Source organism: Atractosteus spatula, chromosome 8, assembly GCF_055471065.1.
Source record: "Atractosteus spatula isolate fAtrSpa1 chromosome 8, fAtrSpa1.hap1, whole genome shotgun sequence".
Taxonomy (NCBI): domain Eukaryota; kingdom Metazoa; phylum Chordata; class Actinopteri; order Semionotiformes; family Lepisosteidae; genus Atractosteus; species Atractosteus spatula.
In genome coordinates, this window is record NC_142713.1 from 9883948 (window position 1) to 9901757 (window position 17810).

The 17810-nt window shown below is 36.7% G+C and overlaps 1 protein-coding gene across 1 annotated transcript in view; it reads left to right on the top strand.

Moving 5' to 3' along the window:
- Positions 1 to 17810, top strand: part of cacna1c (calcium voltage-gated channel subunit alpha1 C) — a 414391-nt gene that overhangs the window by 315187 nt on the left and 81394 nt on the right. Inside the window, exons 12-14 of the mRNA XM_088922581.1 lie at positions 10539 to 10544; positions 12532 to 12548; positions 14492 to 14510. Coding sequence (XP_088778707.1) covers positions 10539 to 10544; positions 12532 to 12548; positions 14492 to 14510 — 42 coding nt within the window. The remainder of the gene's footprint in view (positions 1 to 10538; positions 10545 to 12531; positions 12549 to 14491; positions 14511 to 17810) is intronic.

Genomic DNA, 17810 nt, shown 5'->3' on the forward strand with positions numbered 1-17810 from the left:
GCTTTCTACCTGAGCTGTTGCTACCCATGAAGGGTCAGGTCTGCCCTTTAACTTTAAAATCATTGTTTTCATTGTAATCTATTTACATAGAGATCAAAATCAGTTTATTAGAAAGCTATACTACAGTAGGTATACTGTAGCTATGAAACAAGTAATAGATTTATTCCATGCTGAAAAGAGAAGAGAGAAAACACAACGTTTCAGCTGTGAAGCCTTCTTCAGGTGTGCTGTAGCTACAGTATGTGCATTTTTGAATCCATACATTCATTCTGCTATTTTCAAAGTCTCTTCTGAAGAGGTTGGAGGTTTACATGTATTCCTTAATACATCATTATCATACAGGGTTCATGGCCCAGGCCAGGCCTGTTTGCTTCTGGTAAACTAGAAACACTACCCCTTCCATATTTTCTATCAGAATCCTCATCTACAGTAGTAACACACCTGAAGAAGGCTCCACGGCCGAAACGTTGTGTTCTCTTTCTTCTTTTTTTCAGCATGGAATAAACCTATTACTTGTTCCTTTGCAGCCTACGCATGCTGACGCAGCTACCCACCTGAACTACTACGGTAGTAACATCTTGTGTATTGTTTTCTTCATAACCATAGAAAGTATCTGATTACTTGAAATGAACAATGTAGCATTTTTAAAATGATTGGGTTTTAGTCATTCATCTTTCAATATGATCCCATGACATACACTGTACAATATTGCAGCTGTTTATGTATAGAACAAGTCACCGATCACTCCTCTGCTAGGCAGAGGTGCTTGATGAGACTTTACATTAGTGTTAGTTTGTTGGTTTATTCATACAACACATTGGCGCACTGTATTGGTGCACTGGCGGTGCGGTGGCTCTGTGGCTAAGGATCTGCACCTGTGGCTGAAAGGTTGCCGGTTTGTATCCTAGGGCCAGTAGAGGAATCCAATAAAGTGATCTTATCGTATCTGTCTTGACAAAATAACAGCATTACTCCCATTGACATACAAGAGTGCAAGCTGAAGCCTCAGATGCTTCTAGGTCAGTTCCCCATGCCTTCAACCTATTTGATTTGTAGACTCTCCATCCTTATGCCCTTGAAAGCCACAGCTATGACAACTTCTCTTGCACCCCTGTATTCATGTGAAGTCCAAGTTTTTAGATTTGACCATTATTAACATCATAATAGTAAATTGTAATGCCCTCATTTTTCAACAGATTAATGAAGACATTTCATATGTAAAATCCTGGATAAAATTATATCAGATATGAGCAAAACGTAACGTAACAAAAGCTGAGAATTGAATATAGGACTTTGAATTAATGATTTACTTTCTGTACTCCATGTACTCCTGTAGCTGTAGCTGGTTTTAGGTACTGTATTACTATTCACTTGGTAATATTTGATACATGGCTGAATTCCAGAGTATCACCCTCATGGCACTCAGCTGAAGAAGCTTAATTTAGCCAATAAAATCTTTTATTTTTGAGGGCCAATCATTGCAAACACATATTTTGAAGAATGACAACTGTAGGCAGTCCTCCAGAATTTCACTGATTTAGGATATGTTCCTCAGATTGACCGATATTCCAGATATTCAGCTCTTTATCTGACCTTCCTGACCTTTCCAAATGCCCATGCTCTTGGTTGTAGATGACAAATGTTTTCACATATTTCAGGATCTGTGATCAGCGGCAGGAATCCTAATATAAAGAATTAACCAATGAACGTTTTGATACAGACCAGCTAAGAGATAATTTATCTTCACTACACCACTGTAGATAATGTAAGATTCAATGTAAACATCAATAGTATAAAACATAAAGAAATTGACAGTTACTTGACATACCTATTTCACAACAAGAAACAACCAGCTGTATTGAGTGGAAAAGAGGGGTGTGAAAGAGGTTGTAGTTATTAGTACCCTAGCCATACAAACACGTTGCACTCAATTTTGCATGGTCACAGGTTGCTCACGGGTCACAGATCCCTCTGGGTCTGAGCTGGGGACAGGTTATACTCTGTAACACTATATGTGATACTGTTATAGTGGGTGTCCTTAGTAAATGGCTTAACTTTCTCCATATCATTTGCATATTACAAGGACCTATTAGAAAAAGAATAGAATTACTGTATGTTACCCATTTGATCACAGGATCATGAGGGCCAAATACAGGTTTCCCCAAATTAATTGAGCACAAGTGTTGTCAACAAAAGCCTGTTCTCAGGCTGTGTTCTCAGGCTGTGTATCTCAGTGTATTTAAGAATGTGACAAACCAGCATGAGAGGTCTATAACACCGTTGTACAGGGTGGTCTAAATAGTAATGTTGAAAAGCATGTCAGGGTGAAACAAGCACAAAGTAGTCATAAGGTAAAGAGTAAGTACTTTTATGTTTGCAATGGAGATAAAAATATTAAACATAAAACAAAAGTCTTAGCTCCATTTCGAGCTACTGATTGACTTCTTCAGTCAGTCTCTATCAGTAGCCGGGTGGCCAAGCTACTTACTGACTCCAAAATAAAGTTTTTTTGATACTTTAAATCTCTTACAAAAGTTCCACCTGTTGCTCGGACAGTTAGAAGCTTCCTTCTCTCCCTCCCTCTGGTTCAGATTGCATAACAGAGGCCCTGTGATCCTAGACAACAGATAGATCAGCTGACAACAGAAGCTTTCGTTTCCTGCTTTTAAATTGTCAACAATTGTGATCAATTGTTTGGAGCCAAAAGGGTGACTAAGGGCAGCATCTTTTTCCCCACAGCATTCTGAGGAATGTGGTCCAGACAAGGATTTCCATATTGTCTGAACCTGCTGCTCTTTGACAGGTGTCACGCCCTCTGCAGCCAGAGGGCGCTCCTTCTCTGTCCTGTCTCTCATTTCCAGTTCTCTGCTGTCCTTCCGGTGTTTCTCTCTATCTGGGGCTATATATTTCCGGGTCTTTCATTCTGCCTTCGCTCAGCATTGACGTTCGGATGTCCTGAAACCCGCCTAGCACCAGGTCGCCCCACGTCCGCTACGTGAGGGCATTGGTTTCTCTATGGCATTCCCTGAACAGCTGAGCCCGGGCTAACCCCTGTCTCGTCGCTAGGCATAGTGTCTTTTCACTCTCCTGTCATTCCACGGTTCGTCCTTTCCGACATCCGTGACAACAGGGTCTTCGTACCAAAACCAAGCGGGTTTTCTGAAGACCGAGAAATGACTACAGCAACAGCAAAAAATAAATCTTTTGAACTAGAACATTGGATTGATGGATATTGTCAGTGAGCATTTCTTTCCCTCCAGTTTTTGTAAGGAGAAGAGAATGTATAGGTTGAAGGAAGTTTAGTTGGACTTCTGAGTAGTTTTTTGTGCTTTTGTTTTCATGCCTGTTTTCATAAGCCTTTTTAGCATGCTGGTTTGTTGGAGGACTTTGAAATTCCTTTACAACGATAAAAGCACTTGGGCGGTGGTAGTTTTATGGTTTGTTTCTGGTGTACTCCATTCTCAGTAAAAGTTCACACCCAATACAGTATACAGCACCCTTTGCAAATTATTATTATATTTGTTGGTAAGAAAAATTGCATTTACATTAATTTGTTTTGTTGTAGTTCTTGTCATACTGTTGCCCTTCCTTGTACTGCCAAGTATGTCTGAACCTTCTAGTCTAATGAAATTGGTAATACTCTTTTAAATAAAAAGAGCCATTCCCATTCATTCCCATTGTGCTGCTCTTGTTTCTTAATAAATTGGTGAGATATAATAGCTCAGCCATGAATTAATTACAGTGGATTTACTGAGCCCGGGACTCAGACGGTCAGGATGTCGGGGAATAAGGCCTGCCCTCGGACTACCTGCGAGCCAGGGGAATAGGCAAGCCTTGTGGCGTTCATCTTCCAATACTGAGCCAGGAATAGCGAGAGGGCCAGGCTTAAATAATGACAGACAAACAGGGGGCAGGTGCACATAATAATGTAAAATATGAAAGGGTTGGAGCGCCCATAAGAGGAGGGATGACGATCGTGACACCTTCATTGTCTGTGTGAGACAGTGTGCTTCCCTTGTGACCACTGTTCATTAAAATAAGCCCTCCTTCAATGACAGATGCAGCCCATTGATCCTTTTTCAGCTGTTGCTGTACTAGCTCAATCAATCAGATTATTGATCAAATGCACAACAATACAGCATGTGGCAGTAATTGCTGGCAATAAAAAAGTCTTTTCTGAGCGCTCACCAGGGGGACATAAAAATACAAATCAAATTAAAAGTTACAGAATAAAGTTACATAATAATAGTGCAATAAAAATTGAATTAAAAAAACTGCTACATATCCAGGGTGTATGCAATACATTATGTCCAAATAATGCAATATGCAGTGTGCCATATACAGTACAATGGAAAACTGTATGTCCGTGTACAGTAACCTGACCATTTAATAAAGACCATTAGGGTGGTTGCTGAAGGTGCCTGCAGCTTGGCTGCTTAGCAGTCTTACTGCCTGGAAGTAGAAGCTGTTACGTAATCTGTTGGTCTTTGACTGAATGATTCTATACCGTTTACCGGACAGTAGAAACAGTTTATGACTTGGACGACTGGGGTCCTTGAGAATAGATCTTGCCTTCTTAAGACATCTAGCTGAGTAGATACCCTGGATGTTTGGTAACCGGTAATGAGCTGTGCTGACTTCACCACCCTCCACAGTACATTGCAATCCAAAGCGGAGCACCTTCCATACCAGGCAGTGATTCAGCCAGTCAGGATACTCTCAATAGTGCACCTGTAGAAGTTGGTCTGGATATGTGATGGCATGCCAAACTTCTTTAGCCTGCAGAGATACAGTAGAATAGGCACTGCCATGCCATTTTGACGACGGTGTTGGTATGGTGAGACCAGGTTAAGTCCTCTGTGATGTTAACTCCCAGGAACTTAAAACTGCTGACCCTTTCCACTGCAGTCCCATTGATATAGATACTGTAGGTGTGTGACCTCCTCCCTGATGTTTCCTGTAATCCACAATCCTGCTGTGCCTGCTTTATCTTCTTACAGTGATCAAGAAAGCTGGCTGGCTGTTTAATGGATAGACACCTATATTTTGTTGTCTTGCCCAGCTCTCACAAGCTGCAGCACTTCCTGTTCCCATCAAAGCTGCATTTATTAAGCAGACAAGGGATATTTCTAGGTACAGCACAGACATTATTTCACTAATGGGGACTGAGATGTAAACTATTATCATTTTGACCGTCTTAATTTATTTTTCTGCAGCATAATTAAGTTATTGTGGGCTGTAAAACCAAATGTACAGACCTCTCTAAAGGATGAAAAGGTTGCTTTGTGTGGTGATGTGGGGATGGCTGCAGAGTCTGATGCTACATAATTCAGCAAAGGTTGCTGTTATAATCTTTTGCTGATACCTTTATCCAAAGCAAAAAACTGCATTAGGTCACACATGTGGAACTTAGGTACAGTATAATGTAATAAACTGCATATTTACAGCATCAGAGTAAGAATCAACGTTCAGGACTCCTGAAGTGTTATAGTAAATAATGTACTAAAACATTAGTATAAGTATAATACCTGATTCTTGCTTTCATATGAGTATCTTGTATTAATACACGGCCATCTAAGTTTTACAGCTGCTTCATTTTTAGTTTATACAGCCTTTTCAGTAGCAAAACTTTAGAACTCCCTTTTGACAGTTCTCCGTCACAAGAGTTTCAGTTTGAAACTGATCTGTACTCTTTTATTACACTGCCTTGCCCTAGACTACAAAGCAAATTTTGCTCTGGCCTGGTGTCGGGAAAACGCAGGGAGACTGAAGAGGAAGAAAGAGGTGTGGTGTTACAGTGGAGTCTAACTTGAAATCCATCAAGTGTGAAAAAAGTAGTTTTGATCAACAGCCCCACCTAGAGTAATCCTTGGGTACCACATGGACAGTTGGTCCCATTACACAATGCCAACATTTTTCACAAAGAAATTCACAACACAGAATGACACATAAAAGAATGTTATGGCTGTTCTTTATATATGGAAGTAAAAAATAATACACCTTACAGTGCACTGTAGTGCATTTCAAGTTACTAAAATCTGAATCTTGCTTAAAGATGAAAGAAGACTCCCTTTTTGTAAAAAAAAGTTAGTATAGAAAGATTTCCTTTTATACAGTTCTCTTTGTGATGACCTAATTTACATAGTGTGAGTCAGAGTCATGTAGTTCGGGTCTGCACAAAAACTTTTCACCTAAATGAGGGTAAAATTTAGAAAGTGTAAACCTTGGAGGAGTGACGTAATTTTGGGTTTCTGAGACAAAAGTGAAAATGGAGTACTGAGACGTGCTTTACTCTGTGTCCTGTGTAACCTGGGGATTTCACTGTGTTTCCTAGAAGAAATTGCCTATGTTTCACAATTCGCCAATTGTCCTTTACAAGTATGATCTTAAAAGCACAGGCAATGTTGTAGAGCACAGAAGATACTGACATTATGATTGAATTAGCACTTAACCCTGAGCTCAGGACAGAGGGATTATGGATTCTCTCTCTGCTGGCCCAAAGCACAGAACAGATATTCATACTTAACACAGTCTGCCTCATGGAACAAGAGAGATATTATTAAGAACAGGCAAATTATTAATGTACAATATTTGGGCTGTGCACTGTTGTATTTGGTATTTCCTTCCAGTAGCAAATAATAAATGACACGGTATGGAATTCAAATCGGAATGGAATTCAGTTGTGGCATAGGCGTCATTTTTTTGTTTTTCACGTTTTTACCAGTTAAAGGTGATTTAATTTAATTTTTTGTGGATGTCTACCTTAACTCCCAGCAATGAAATACATAGATAGAACATATTTACCTCTAGCCCTTTTTTTTAAAAGAAAATAACACATTTATACAAGACTCTTTTTTTCCTCCTCTGAAGCAGGAGGACTCATCGTATAGATATAAGGTATTGTTAATTAACTTTTCGGTCACAGACAGATGTTGTTATTTCATGATATGAGGAGATATTTAGGGTACCATTTGTATATCAGCACTGCAGTGCTGCACTGTCTCTTATTGTTCATTGAGACAGCTCTAATGCTGCGTTTATACAGGCTTATAAAGGCCTGAGGCCCATGTTTCTCTATCATCTATCCTGTGCTGAGCCTAAATGAGCATGAGAGGGGGAGGAAAGGATTCATAATAGGATTGCCAAGGAGATGTCATTTATCTCCACAAGAGAGCAAAACCTATTATATTTCACAAGGGGTGAAGATGCCATGAGTTATAGAGACCTTTTCTCTATACTGGATATAAATGTTACTTCATGCACAAAGCCATTAGGTATCCTGTACACACAGGGTTGAATTGAATCTTAACTTTCAGTGCAAACCCCTTTTCTCTAGGATATCATAATTATTGTCTTTGGAATAAATTCTGTCTGGTTTGTAGAGGTTGTAGGGTTTTTTTCTTTATCAATAAAACTGACAGAAATAAATCCCAAAGCTCACAGCATACAGTGTGTGAGTGTGCACCCACTGCATGTACTGTACTGTATATAGTGTACATACTGTAATAGCCTAGTGTAGTTTAGTGTTTCAGGTAAATAATACAAGTTTTAAAGTATGTGTAGCAGTTTGTTTTTATGTAAGGTATATTTGGTGTTTTTAAAGCTTTATTTTTTTTTCTTCTATTAATTGGAAAAAAAAGTTGCTCTGTAATGTGTGCCTACTGTGAACATCAACCCATAGTGCTGAGATGATGCATGGGCTCCCAAGCAGAAAATAATTGCATGTCTGAGATTTTCCATTCTCGTTAAGTAGTAAAATAGTCAGATATCACATTATGTTTTAATTGTTTTTAATTTAATAAAAAATGAAATGTGCATAATGTCTAATACATTATATCTATTCAAACTTATACTACTCTAACTGTTTACTGTACAGGATTGTTGGTGGAGTATAGTATTTATACTGTAGCTACACTCTAAAGATTAACTGTAATTATTAAATTATATATAATGAAATTGTTGTATTACTGTATTCAAGGGTAGAAATTACTTCCTTGTGTACAAGCAGTTACGATTTCTTGAATTTGTAGAACTCTTCTTCAATATGGTATAATAATGCGATATATATATATTTTTAATTTACTAAAAGGATTTGAAATTGGTATAGTAAATTACAAGTGTATCTTGAGTGCTGACAAGAATCAATCAAATGCAGTAACAGGCAGGCTCACACACCACATATTCTAAATACACAATATGCAATTAATTAATACAACACCAAAACATGCATAGTAAACCAACAAGAGTAATAATATATGGGTGAATTGATCTCCCATGATACAAATGGTTGATTGTTCACTCACAGATTTAAAAGGATAAGAATCACATCAAGGATTAAATGTACAGTATCAACAAATGTACAGTACAGTATTTTTTATGGTTCACCTCATAAATTTCCCCCTCACCCCAATGGCATCAGTCTGCAGTGGAACATGATTCCTTTTGCATAGTGATTACCTACTCATGTGCCCACCCTCTGGTTCCCATCCAAGCTGCCACAGAGTTGGGCTGGCTCCCCCTTTAGCTCCCCCCACTGCTAGCATCCAACTGGTGCTGTGTTGACCCTCAACTCTTTCCCTCTGCCCCCCAAGCTTCCACCAATGAACACAGTTGATATTTTTTTTTCTTTTGAGGTTTATGCTTGGAACCTTAATGTCGTTTCATCATCTAGGCACATTAACGCTAAGTATTATGTCCCTTTATGTTCATTAGCTTGTTTCATCGTAACTGAATGACTGAGTATTTATGATAAACTAACTTTGTTCTGTTTACAGAGCTATTGTGATTACAGCATAATATATGTATCCAGGTAATAAGAATATAACCAGGTTGTAACCCATTCTGCTATATGAGATTTTTTGTTCCTATTTCATTGTCATTATGAATAAATCTGCAGGGCTTTTACAGTATCTCAAGCAACGAATCATTCTTCTAGGGACCACCAAACCTGCTGTGAATTTAACTATGTTATAAAATGCATTTATTTTGCATTCTTCAGATTACCAATGAGGCAATGCGATACACTCAGCACTGTGATCAAATGTTTTTTACTTCATTTTCTTCCACAAGAAACACAGTCCAGAATATAGAAATTGTTCAATTCCCGTGTTTACCTTCCACAAGATAATAAGAAAAAATCTTTTTGCAATAGAGTAAAACATATTTAGTTTGATCCACCTACAGTATCTTCCAAACGTGAAATTATCTTGGCACCCATTATTGTACGAACGGATGTTGTTCAGAGCTTTTTTTTTCCTAAGTGAAGAAGTACTAGAGAGATTTCAGGGAAATTACAGGTTAACTCAACTGACAACTTGTATGAGTTTTCTGAAGGTTTACTTGCATTGTAAATCTGATTGTATGTTTGCTGCCTTTGTTATGAAGTTTAAGGAAGGATTTAAACCTAATTACTACAGAGACTGCATAAATGTCTCATATTGCTTTAATAAACTTCTGTTAGACTGATTTTGTACTATTTTATTTAGCTAGAATACATCATATTGAATTCAGGATAAATAAAACATACTATAAGTTACGAATGAAAAGAGTAATTTGGCCCATCCACTCCATTCAGTAGGTAGTAGTTAATTGATCCAAATATGTTATTCACTTGTTTCTTGAAAGAATCTGCTTCAACAATATTGCTGAGTAGCTGGGTCCATACACGCATAACCCATTGAGCAAAGTCTTCTCAGTTTTAAATGAACTGCTGTTTAGTTTCCACTCATGTCCTTTGATTCACATTTCACTGTTTATTCTGAAGAAATTTGCTGTGCCAGCAGTGCCATTGAGGATTTTGAATACTTTTATCAAATACTGTACCTGTTTCAGTTTCTTTAGCATATCAGCTGAGGATATTCCTTTAAACATCTTCATTTATTGGATACTGTAAGTCTTCGCTGGACTGATTTCTGAGCAGCAATATCTTTTCTATATCGTAGTGACCAGAGTTATACACAATATTCTAACTGAGGCCTTACATGCATGCAAAACCCTGCACTTGTCTACGTTAAAAGTCATTTTGCAGGTGTTTGTCCAGGTTTATCTAAATCTTTTTGAATTTCATTTTCTACCTCTTTTTCTTTTGCCATCCATTTAAATTTGGTATAATTTTGAATTTGAAAATTTGGCTAGTTTACTAACTCTCCTAGAATCTGGATAATTGATATAAAATTATAGTGGTCCTCGTACAGATCCCTGTGCTACTCCACTAATTATTTTACCCTAACTTGAGGATTTACCCTTTTTCCATAGTTTATTTTCTATTTATTTACTAATTCTCAGTCCAAACACACCCTGAATTCATACCTCCAATAGGTTCATTGAATATCTACTTAGTGTAATTTAAGAATTAATCTTTATTTGGAAACTTTGTCAAAGGCTTCTGAATATCTACTGTAAATATCAAAATCCAGTACTTGTATACTTAGTTTAGCAAATTGGTTAGGCAAAAACATATCTAAGTCTAAAAACAGAAAAGCTGTTATTTAAATGCATGCTTTTTAACAACAACGATAAGAAGGATAAGAAGGAGAAAGTTTATAGTATTTTTAAAAGTGGCTTTTCAAAACAGCTTTAAAATAGGTGCAAAAAAGATAGCAAATCACAAAATAAGCATATAAGGAATGTGTGTGATTAGAGGTATAGCAGAAGATACATGTTCATTAGAAAATAGAGCATGCACAGACACTGATTTAAAAAAAAAGCCTCTCTGAGCCTTTCTGCACTCAGGGTAGGGTATCCTTGGGAACAGAATTCCAGAATGTTGGACCACAGCAAGAGAATGCCCTGTTACCCATAAACAGTGTAAACAAGCTTAGTGTGCTTAGAGAAGACAAGAGTCAGATGAACAAAGGTTGTGAGGTGGGGAATAGGAAAATAATAAATCACATAGGTATGAGCATCATACAGTACAGTAGGTGAGCATGAGGATTTTTGAGTATTCCAGTCAGTTTTATTTAAAAGCCATACTTGTGTATCTTGAATTGCAATGCAGTATATCTGGAATATGGTCACATTTTGAAGTTTTTGTCTGAAGTAACTTTTAATGTAGCACTATAAATGCTACATATAGCAATTAGGTTCTATTTTGCTTTTCAATAAAATTCTCAATATCAAATGTAAGCAATGTATGCATTAATTTATCCCTTTTAGTGTATAAAATGTATGTGAACATATTAATATATGTCATGTTCTGCCAAAACCACACTCTTCAAGTTTAATTCTCTATATTAGGTTTTTAATCTTACTGACAGTCTTATGAAGAGAATTTTAAACAGTCACAACCACCGGTTTTGAGAAATTCACAGACATCGTCCTATTAACCAAACAAAGCAGTAGCACAATCTATCCAGATTTCAGAAGAAGGGTGGGCCTAATTAGATCTGGGATGGAAGATCTCTAAGGAAAACCATCCCAATACTTCAGTATGGTGGCCAGGGACACTATGGTGTGGAAGGTTGTGGGTGAGTTGTTAAACTGAGGTCATGACCTCTTAGCTATTAAAGAACCCACTGTGTGCCATTTTTTGAAAGAGTAGAAGAATTTTACTAGTCTTTGTTAAATTCCACTCTAAACCTCTGTAATTTGAACTATCCAATACATACCGTTAAATTCAATTGAAGAAGCACTTTTCCCACTTTAATTTCTGTGTGGGTATCAATTATTATCCAGATATTGTAGATGCTCCACTTCAGTGGTGGATAAAGAAGGTCTGTGCCCCCCAAAAGTAATGGGACAGAAAAATCAAAACATCAAAAAATCAATATTTTTATACTGTATGTGTTCCTGAGATTAATATGAATAATACATGTAGTCTATTTATGGGTTATATTTAAGTGTAATATAAATTACCCATGAATTTTATTGATCATATTACAACAAAAATATATATTCTATGTTCAACGTAGTGATATCAAGTGAACAGAGATATTGGGATATATTCACATAAATTACATTTAATTACACTACAGGCACAAGTTGGGATACACCCTGGACCAGACACCAGTCCATCACAGGGCACACACATACTCACGCCAGGACCATTTTCTTAGAAGCCAGTTAACCTACCAGTGTGTCTTTGGACTGTGGGAGGAAACCAGAGTACTCAGAGGAAACCCACACAAACACAGGGAAAACATACAAACTCCACACAGACTGCACTCCAGGAATTAAACCCAGGGCCCCAGCCCACTTTATCCTGGGAAGTTTGGATGGTTTTGGGAGATCAAGTCATGTATTTTTGCTGTGTCCTGACCTGTGTATGAATGTGGCTTTCTTTAAAGACCCTGCTTGGAACAGGGACTCTTTAAGAAATTGACTGTCACATTCTGAAGAGGTGACTCCATCCTGTGCATTTTTTGTTACGTGTACTGTATGTGGTAATACTATATATGTGTGAGTGTATGCACTAATACCCATTAGTGCTCAGGTCTGTCAAATGACATTGCCCATCTTATTTGTGGAAGGAATCACCCTGGCCGACTTGCTTGACAAGAAGAGAGGAAAATTTGCTTGGTTTAGTCACTCCAGTGACACCCATGGTAAATGTTCAGAGTGTCTGTGTGCCGCCGTCCTCAATATGTGGTTATTGTCAGGTGGAAATGTAAACTGTCTTGGGCTTTTGGTCACTTTGTGTTGTGTCTGTGTTGCTTTCTATTTTTGTGGGTGTTTTATTATGCCCCCTTGATCAATAAGATATGACTTGAGCTGGCTATTACCTCCCCCTAACCTGTAGTCCTCAGGGCTAATTGAGTAGATGTGGGAAAGGACTGTTTACTGGCTTTGGGAATTCCTACTGTATACACTCCCTTTCTTAGCACCTTTTACATTCATCTGTTGTTGATAATTTCAGCAAGAGGTATCCTTCGCTGTTGCTTAACAACTTCTCAACACATTCCTGAAGGCCCATGTACAGTTGTGCGACACAGCAAATGGAATTCTGCTCCTTAAAACACAGCTGAGATTGATCCATTTTTCAAACAATCTGTTTATTGGAATATTCTTACAATGGCATGAATTGTGCTTTGGAGACAAAGCTGTAATCATCCATTGTTGCTTTCTTGTCTTTCTTCAAATTATTTCAGTGGAAATTTGGAGGGGTTGACAGCAGTTGCAAAGGGCAGTGATGCTTCCTTTCAAAGTTACAGTATGTGGCCAAAATATCTGAAAAACTTTGTAAGATTTTGTAGGAAGGATTTATCACTCCTGTATTTTAATGATGTAGTCAATTACCTATTAGAATAATGGAGGACCAGAATTATGTCATTTATGTGTGATTTCCATGTTGGGGTGTAAACAAATTTTGTTGCTCAGCAAAAAAGGTACATATTTTATTTCTTTCATGTATTTGCTTATTTTGTTTAGCAATACAAAAAAGGAATGCCCGATCAAATCCAACCAAAAAAGGTGAAACATACAGTATAGTATTGTTGCTATGCCACTCATAATGCATGATTCTTCCCTGGGAATTCCAGCTGGAATTTGTTAGGCGTTCTATCACAATATCAGTACCTATTGGGTACCTGCTGGGAAGTGATTAATTATATTAACTGTGTTGTAACACATGCATATTCATTTGAGGCTGCCGTTTGCTTTATGCAATTTGAAAAATGACAAAGCTTGCTTTCTGGGGGAACGCTACTAAACCATTGAAACCAATATTGGTCGACAAGCTATTTTATCTTGTGTCTTTGTGCATGACGTTGTTGTGTGAGAATTTAATGTTCTAAATAGAAAGTAATTGCTTGCATTATGTCCTTGCATATTATTCTTGTGCTTATGACACTAACATACTTAAGGCTTTAATACCCTCAATATACCCTCTATTTCAAATGAACCATTTTCTGACGTTGGGGGAAGCCATGGGCTTTGTGAAACTGGTTAACTTCTGAACAGGTCTGGTAAGGTATGAGTTGGGTGACAGCTCATTCTTGTAAGTCGATCAGCTGTGGATATGAATATGACAGTTTCAGCAGGCCGTTTTTGTTTTCAGGGAAGCACCATCGATTACAGTACATCCGGGGGGCGGTGAAGAAAAAAGCAGCTATCCTTCGTAAGGCATGTGCGTGCGCATGGCCATCACTGTTCTTTGATATGAAGATTAAAAAACTCAAGCTTGTTGCTCCCATATTTGATTTCTTTGCACTCGATGCAATCTTATTTTTCCATGTTAAAAGCCTGCTAGCAGGACTCCAATAATAAAAAAAACATTGTAAAACGTAAGCTTTAGAACCTGAATTAATATTCTGAATATGGACGTGCATGTAAACCTCCTATTCTAAAATATTATTCAGACCAGAGACTTTTTTAACCGCTGCAAGGCCACTTAAAATATTTGGAATATGTGAATGCATGTCTTTCATATTACAAATATTTTAATTGGAAGTTTATATTTTTTAAATCTAAGATTATCTGTGGGTAAGTAGAACAAAATCTGATTTTCTCCACTGGTATTCCATTGCAGTAGTCTGGATTACCATTTTTTATCAAGTTAGAATCATACATCATTTGTACTGCACAGAAACACGGGTTAACTCTTGCTTGAACTGTCTATCCAGGATGCTAGCAATCCAAGTTCCACAGAATTATGTCTTCATTCCTTTTGTTCTGTCGTGTGATTTTTAGACAACGAAAATGAAAAAACAAATTGTGCAGAGATCTGTGTGCACTCCTAAATGGCTCCTGACAATCAGGGGATATCCAGGTTTGCATTGGAGTTACCTGGGTTGTGTGCCATGTATTAGCTAAATTTATACAGATTATTCATTAATCAATAAAGATTGGTTATCTAAAGCAGGCATGGTAAAGTAGTTTGTTCATAATTGCAATGTACATGTCTACTAAGGGGATTTTAACCTGACCTTTTCATATTTGGTCAAGAGCCTTAATCATCCTGATATGCATATAGTCCATTATAATTCTGTTTACTGTACTGCATTACACGCTGTTAGAAGGCCTACTAGGAAAATTCTTTAATTTTATTTTTTAAAAATGTTTTATGATAAAAATAATCAACTAAATCTGAAAAGTTAAAGTCAAAGACTTCTATTTCAAAGAAGTGAAATTGTGATCTGTCTGTTAAAGTGAAAGCGTCTGGTGAACATTTAGGAGAATATTCACATTCTGAAATTCCATTTTCTGTATAAAGGATATAATTAATTTTCAATAATTGAGGAGAGACTACTTTAAGATTCTTAAAGTTGTATTGCTTTTGGGAAAAGATTAGTTGACCCCTTAGATTTTACACATACAATATCATTTACAATTTGACTGAGAAAAAAAAAAGTTTTCAGTTTAATTTAAAATAAAAATCTGAATTTCAAAACACAAGTAGAACACAATTGAAACCAAATACAGTATGATTTTTTTTTTCAGGTGGCTTTTTCTCTTTTAAAAAGAAAACAGTTCCTGAGCAATACAATGCAATGCCTTTTTATATACAGTATACAGTAATTAGTTACCTTTGTACAGCATTTCCCCCAGCTATATTTTTATGTACCCATAGTTTAAAATTACTAGTCGTTTTCTTTATTAGCTCTTATCACAACAAGCAACCTTCCATCTAGCACTAGACAGGTGAAGACGAATTACCTGATTTCTTCCAATATTTATGTGAATACATTTTACAATTTAAATCCAAAGATCAGAACAGAGCTAATGCTCTGGACCGAGAAAATTTTCCCTGCAAGCTCACTATCTGAGGCAGTTCGGAGACGCTCAATTCAGTAATGTTTATGTAATGTCTCTGATGTGAAGTGTACTGTCTTGAAATATTGACAAATAAAAAAGTGACACATATTTGTCCTGGAGCAAAATTCTGCCCCACTTCACATGATCCAAAAGAATATTATCCAAAAGATAACAGCAAGGTTTTTTTTCAAAATACAAAATTAATTCATCCTTTGCTCTGAGTGAGATCTGTGATTTCCCTTGGAAAAGATTTTCTGAGATTATGGATATTGAGCTGGGACACAGCCTTTGCAATAACCCTGCTCAAATTGATGCTGTCTTCAAGGTTTGGGAGCAAAAGGTGCAAAGTTAAACCAAGACCTTTTTTTCTGTGTGTTTACTCTGATACCTCATGTGTAGCAGATGATAAACCTTGATCAATAAGACTTTGTGAAAAAGGTCAATAAGGCCTTGATCAATGCCTTCCATACTACAGCACTTAAATTAATTTTCAGATTAATAAAAAGTATGTTGTCCCTGGCATTATTTCCACTTCTCTTTAAAATAAAGCCTTTTAAGGTCAGAATGTGCCTTAGAAAGAAAGGTTAAGAAAGGTTCTTGTTTGCTGGATGTGTTATTTCGCTCCTGCAATGAAATTATTTGCTGTCAATACTCATTGGTCTGTAATGCCATGAATGTTTACTGCATATGTTCTCTGACTCACCTGCAGCATTCTGGATTTCTTTGTTGAATTATACCTTTTTACAATTGTTCTGCAGTAATTAACATCTGTCTCATTGTCAAATTTGAGTAAATAAGGAGCAACTATTCAATTTGTTTAACAGGCTTTTCCCTGTTAATTAAATTTTATTGAATTTTGAAAAGTCATTGTGACGTTCATTACTGATTTAAGTACACCTTCGAAAATTTTGACAGTTCAAAGAATGAAAAAACAGAAATATAGACTTTTAAATTGATCTATAGGACTTAACTACAGTCCTATTTTTTGTTATTTTTCATTCCATTAAACAGCGTTTTGCTCAGATGTTAATAAATCACCGTTTTAGAATTTTCATTTTGTGAGACTGTAATTTAGCAGGCAGTAAAAAAGATTACAGTATATCATTTTGTTTTGACAGACTGAATATGTTTGTAAATACTGTGTGCCTTAACAGAGTACTGAATATTTATTTAGCATCCCCTTGAGCACCAAGGGGAATTCAGAAAATAGGAATTTAAAACAGAAGTGTATGTGATATACTGACATGGTTTATACAATAAGAATTAAACCCCGTGCAGTGAAATTATCCACCTAATAAAACACGAGTAACAAATATTAGCAGATCATTTAGTACCAACTTAGAACTTCAACCAAAAATTCAGTTGTAAATTCCAGGATCCTATTCCAACACTTCTGTATTCTAGTAAAAGGATTATTTACAAAACAGAAAGCTGCCATCAAGAGCTTATTTTGTGATTTGTGAGTATGTCAAGGCTCTGATTTAATCTACTTCATGCATTAACAGGGAGAAGGGCACATGGAAAATTTTACAACATATGTATTAACATTTATTGTATATTCCCAAATGACTGAAAAACTGTCATTGTCCCACACACAAGTAGAATTGTTTTCAAATTGCTACGGAAAAACAGCGTAAGTTACTTTGCAAAGTTGGTTTAGTTAAAATGTACCCCTACTTTGGGGGCTCAGCTGAACTCCTTTCTTCAGTTGAGAATTTTGACACTAGTTGGCTCTGTTATACTGTTTTAAAAAGTCTTCAGGATTAACAACAGGATAGATATTTTGGGGACTGTACTATCAGTATTTATGAATTTCAACCACAATCCATTTTTTTGGAATCAGAGCACATTCTCCTCTATTTTTGTTTTCCAGTTTGTCTTGGTATTTCTCTAACCAAGCTGTCAGATTTCAGATTTCTCAGTTGCCATACAAAGAAGTTAACCATTAGTTACAGTATTTTCCAGTAGTTTCCTTTTTCTATTGCAGTACCCTTTTCTCTAATTTCAGTTCATGTCATCTTGTATGCTGATCTCCTTCCAGTTTGCAATTGTACAATTCTGCAGCAGTACTCGGACAGAAATGTGGTTTTGCAAACAATATGTTACCAACAAAATAAGAT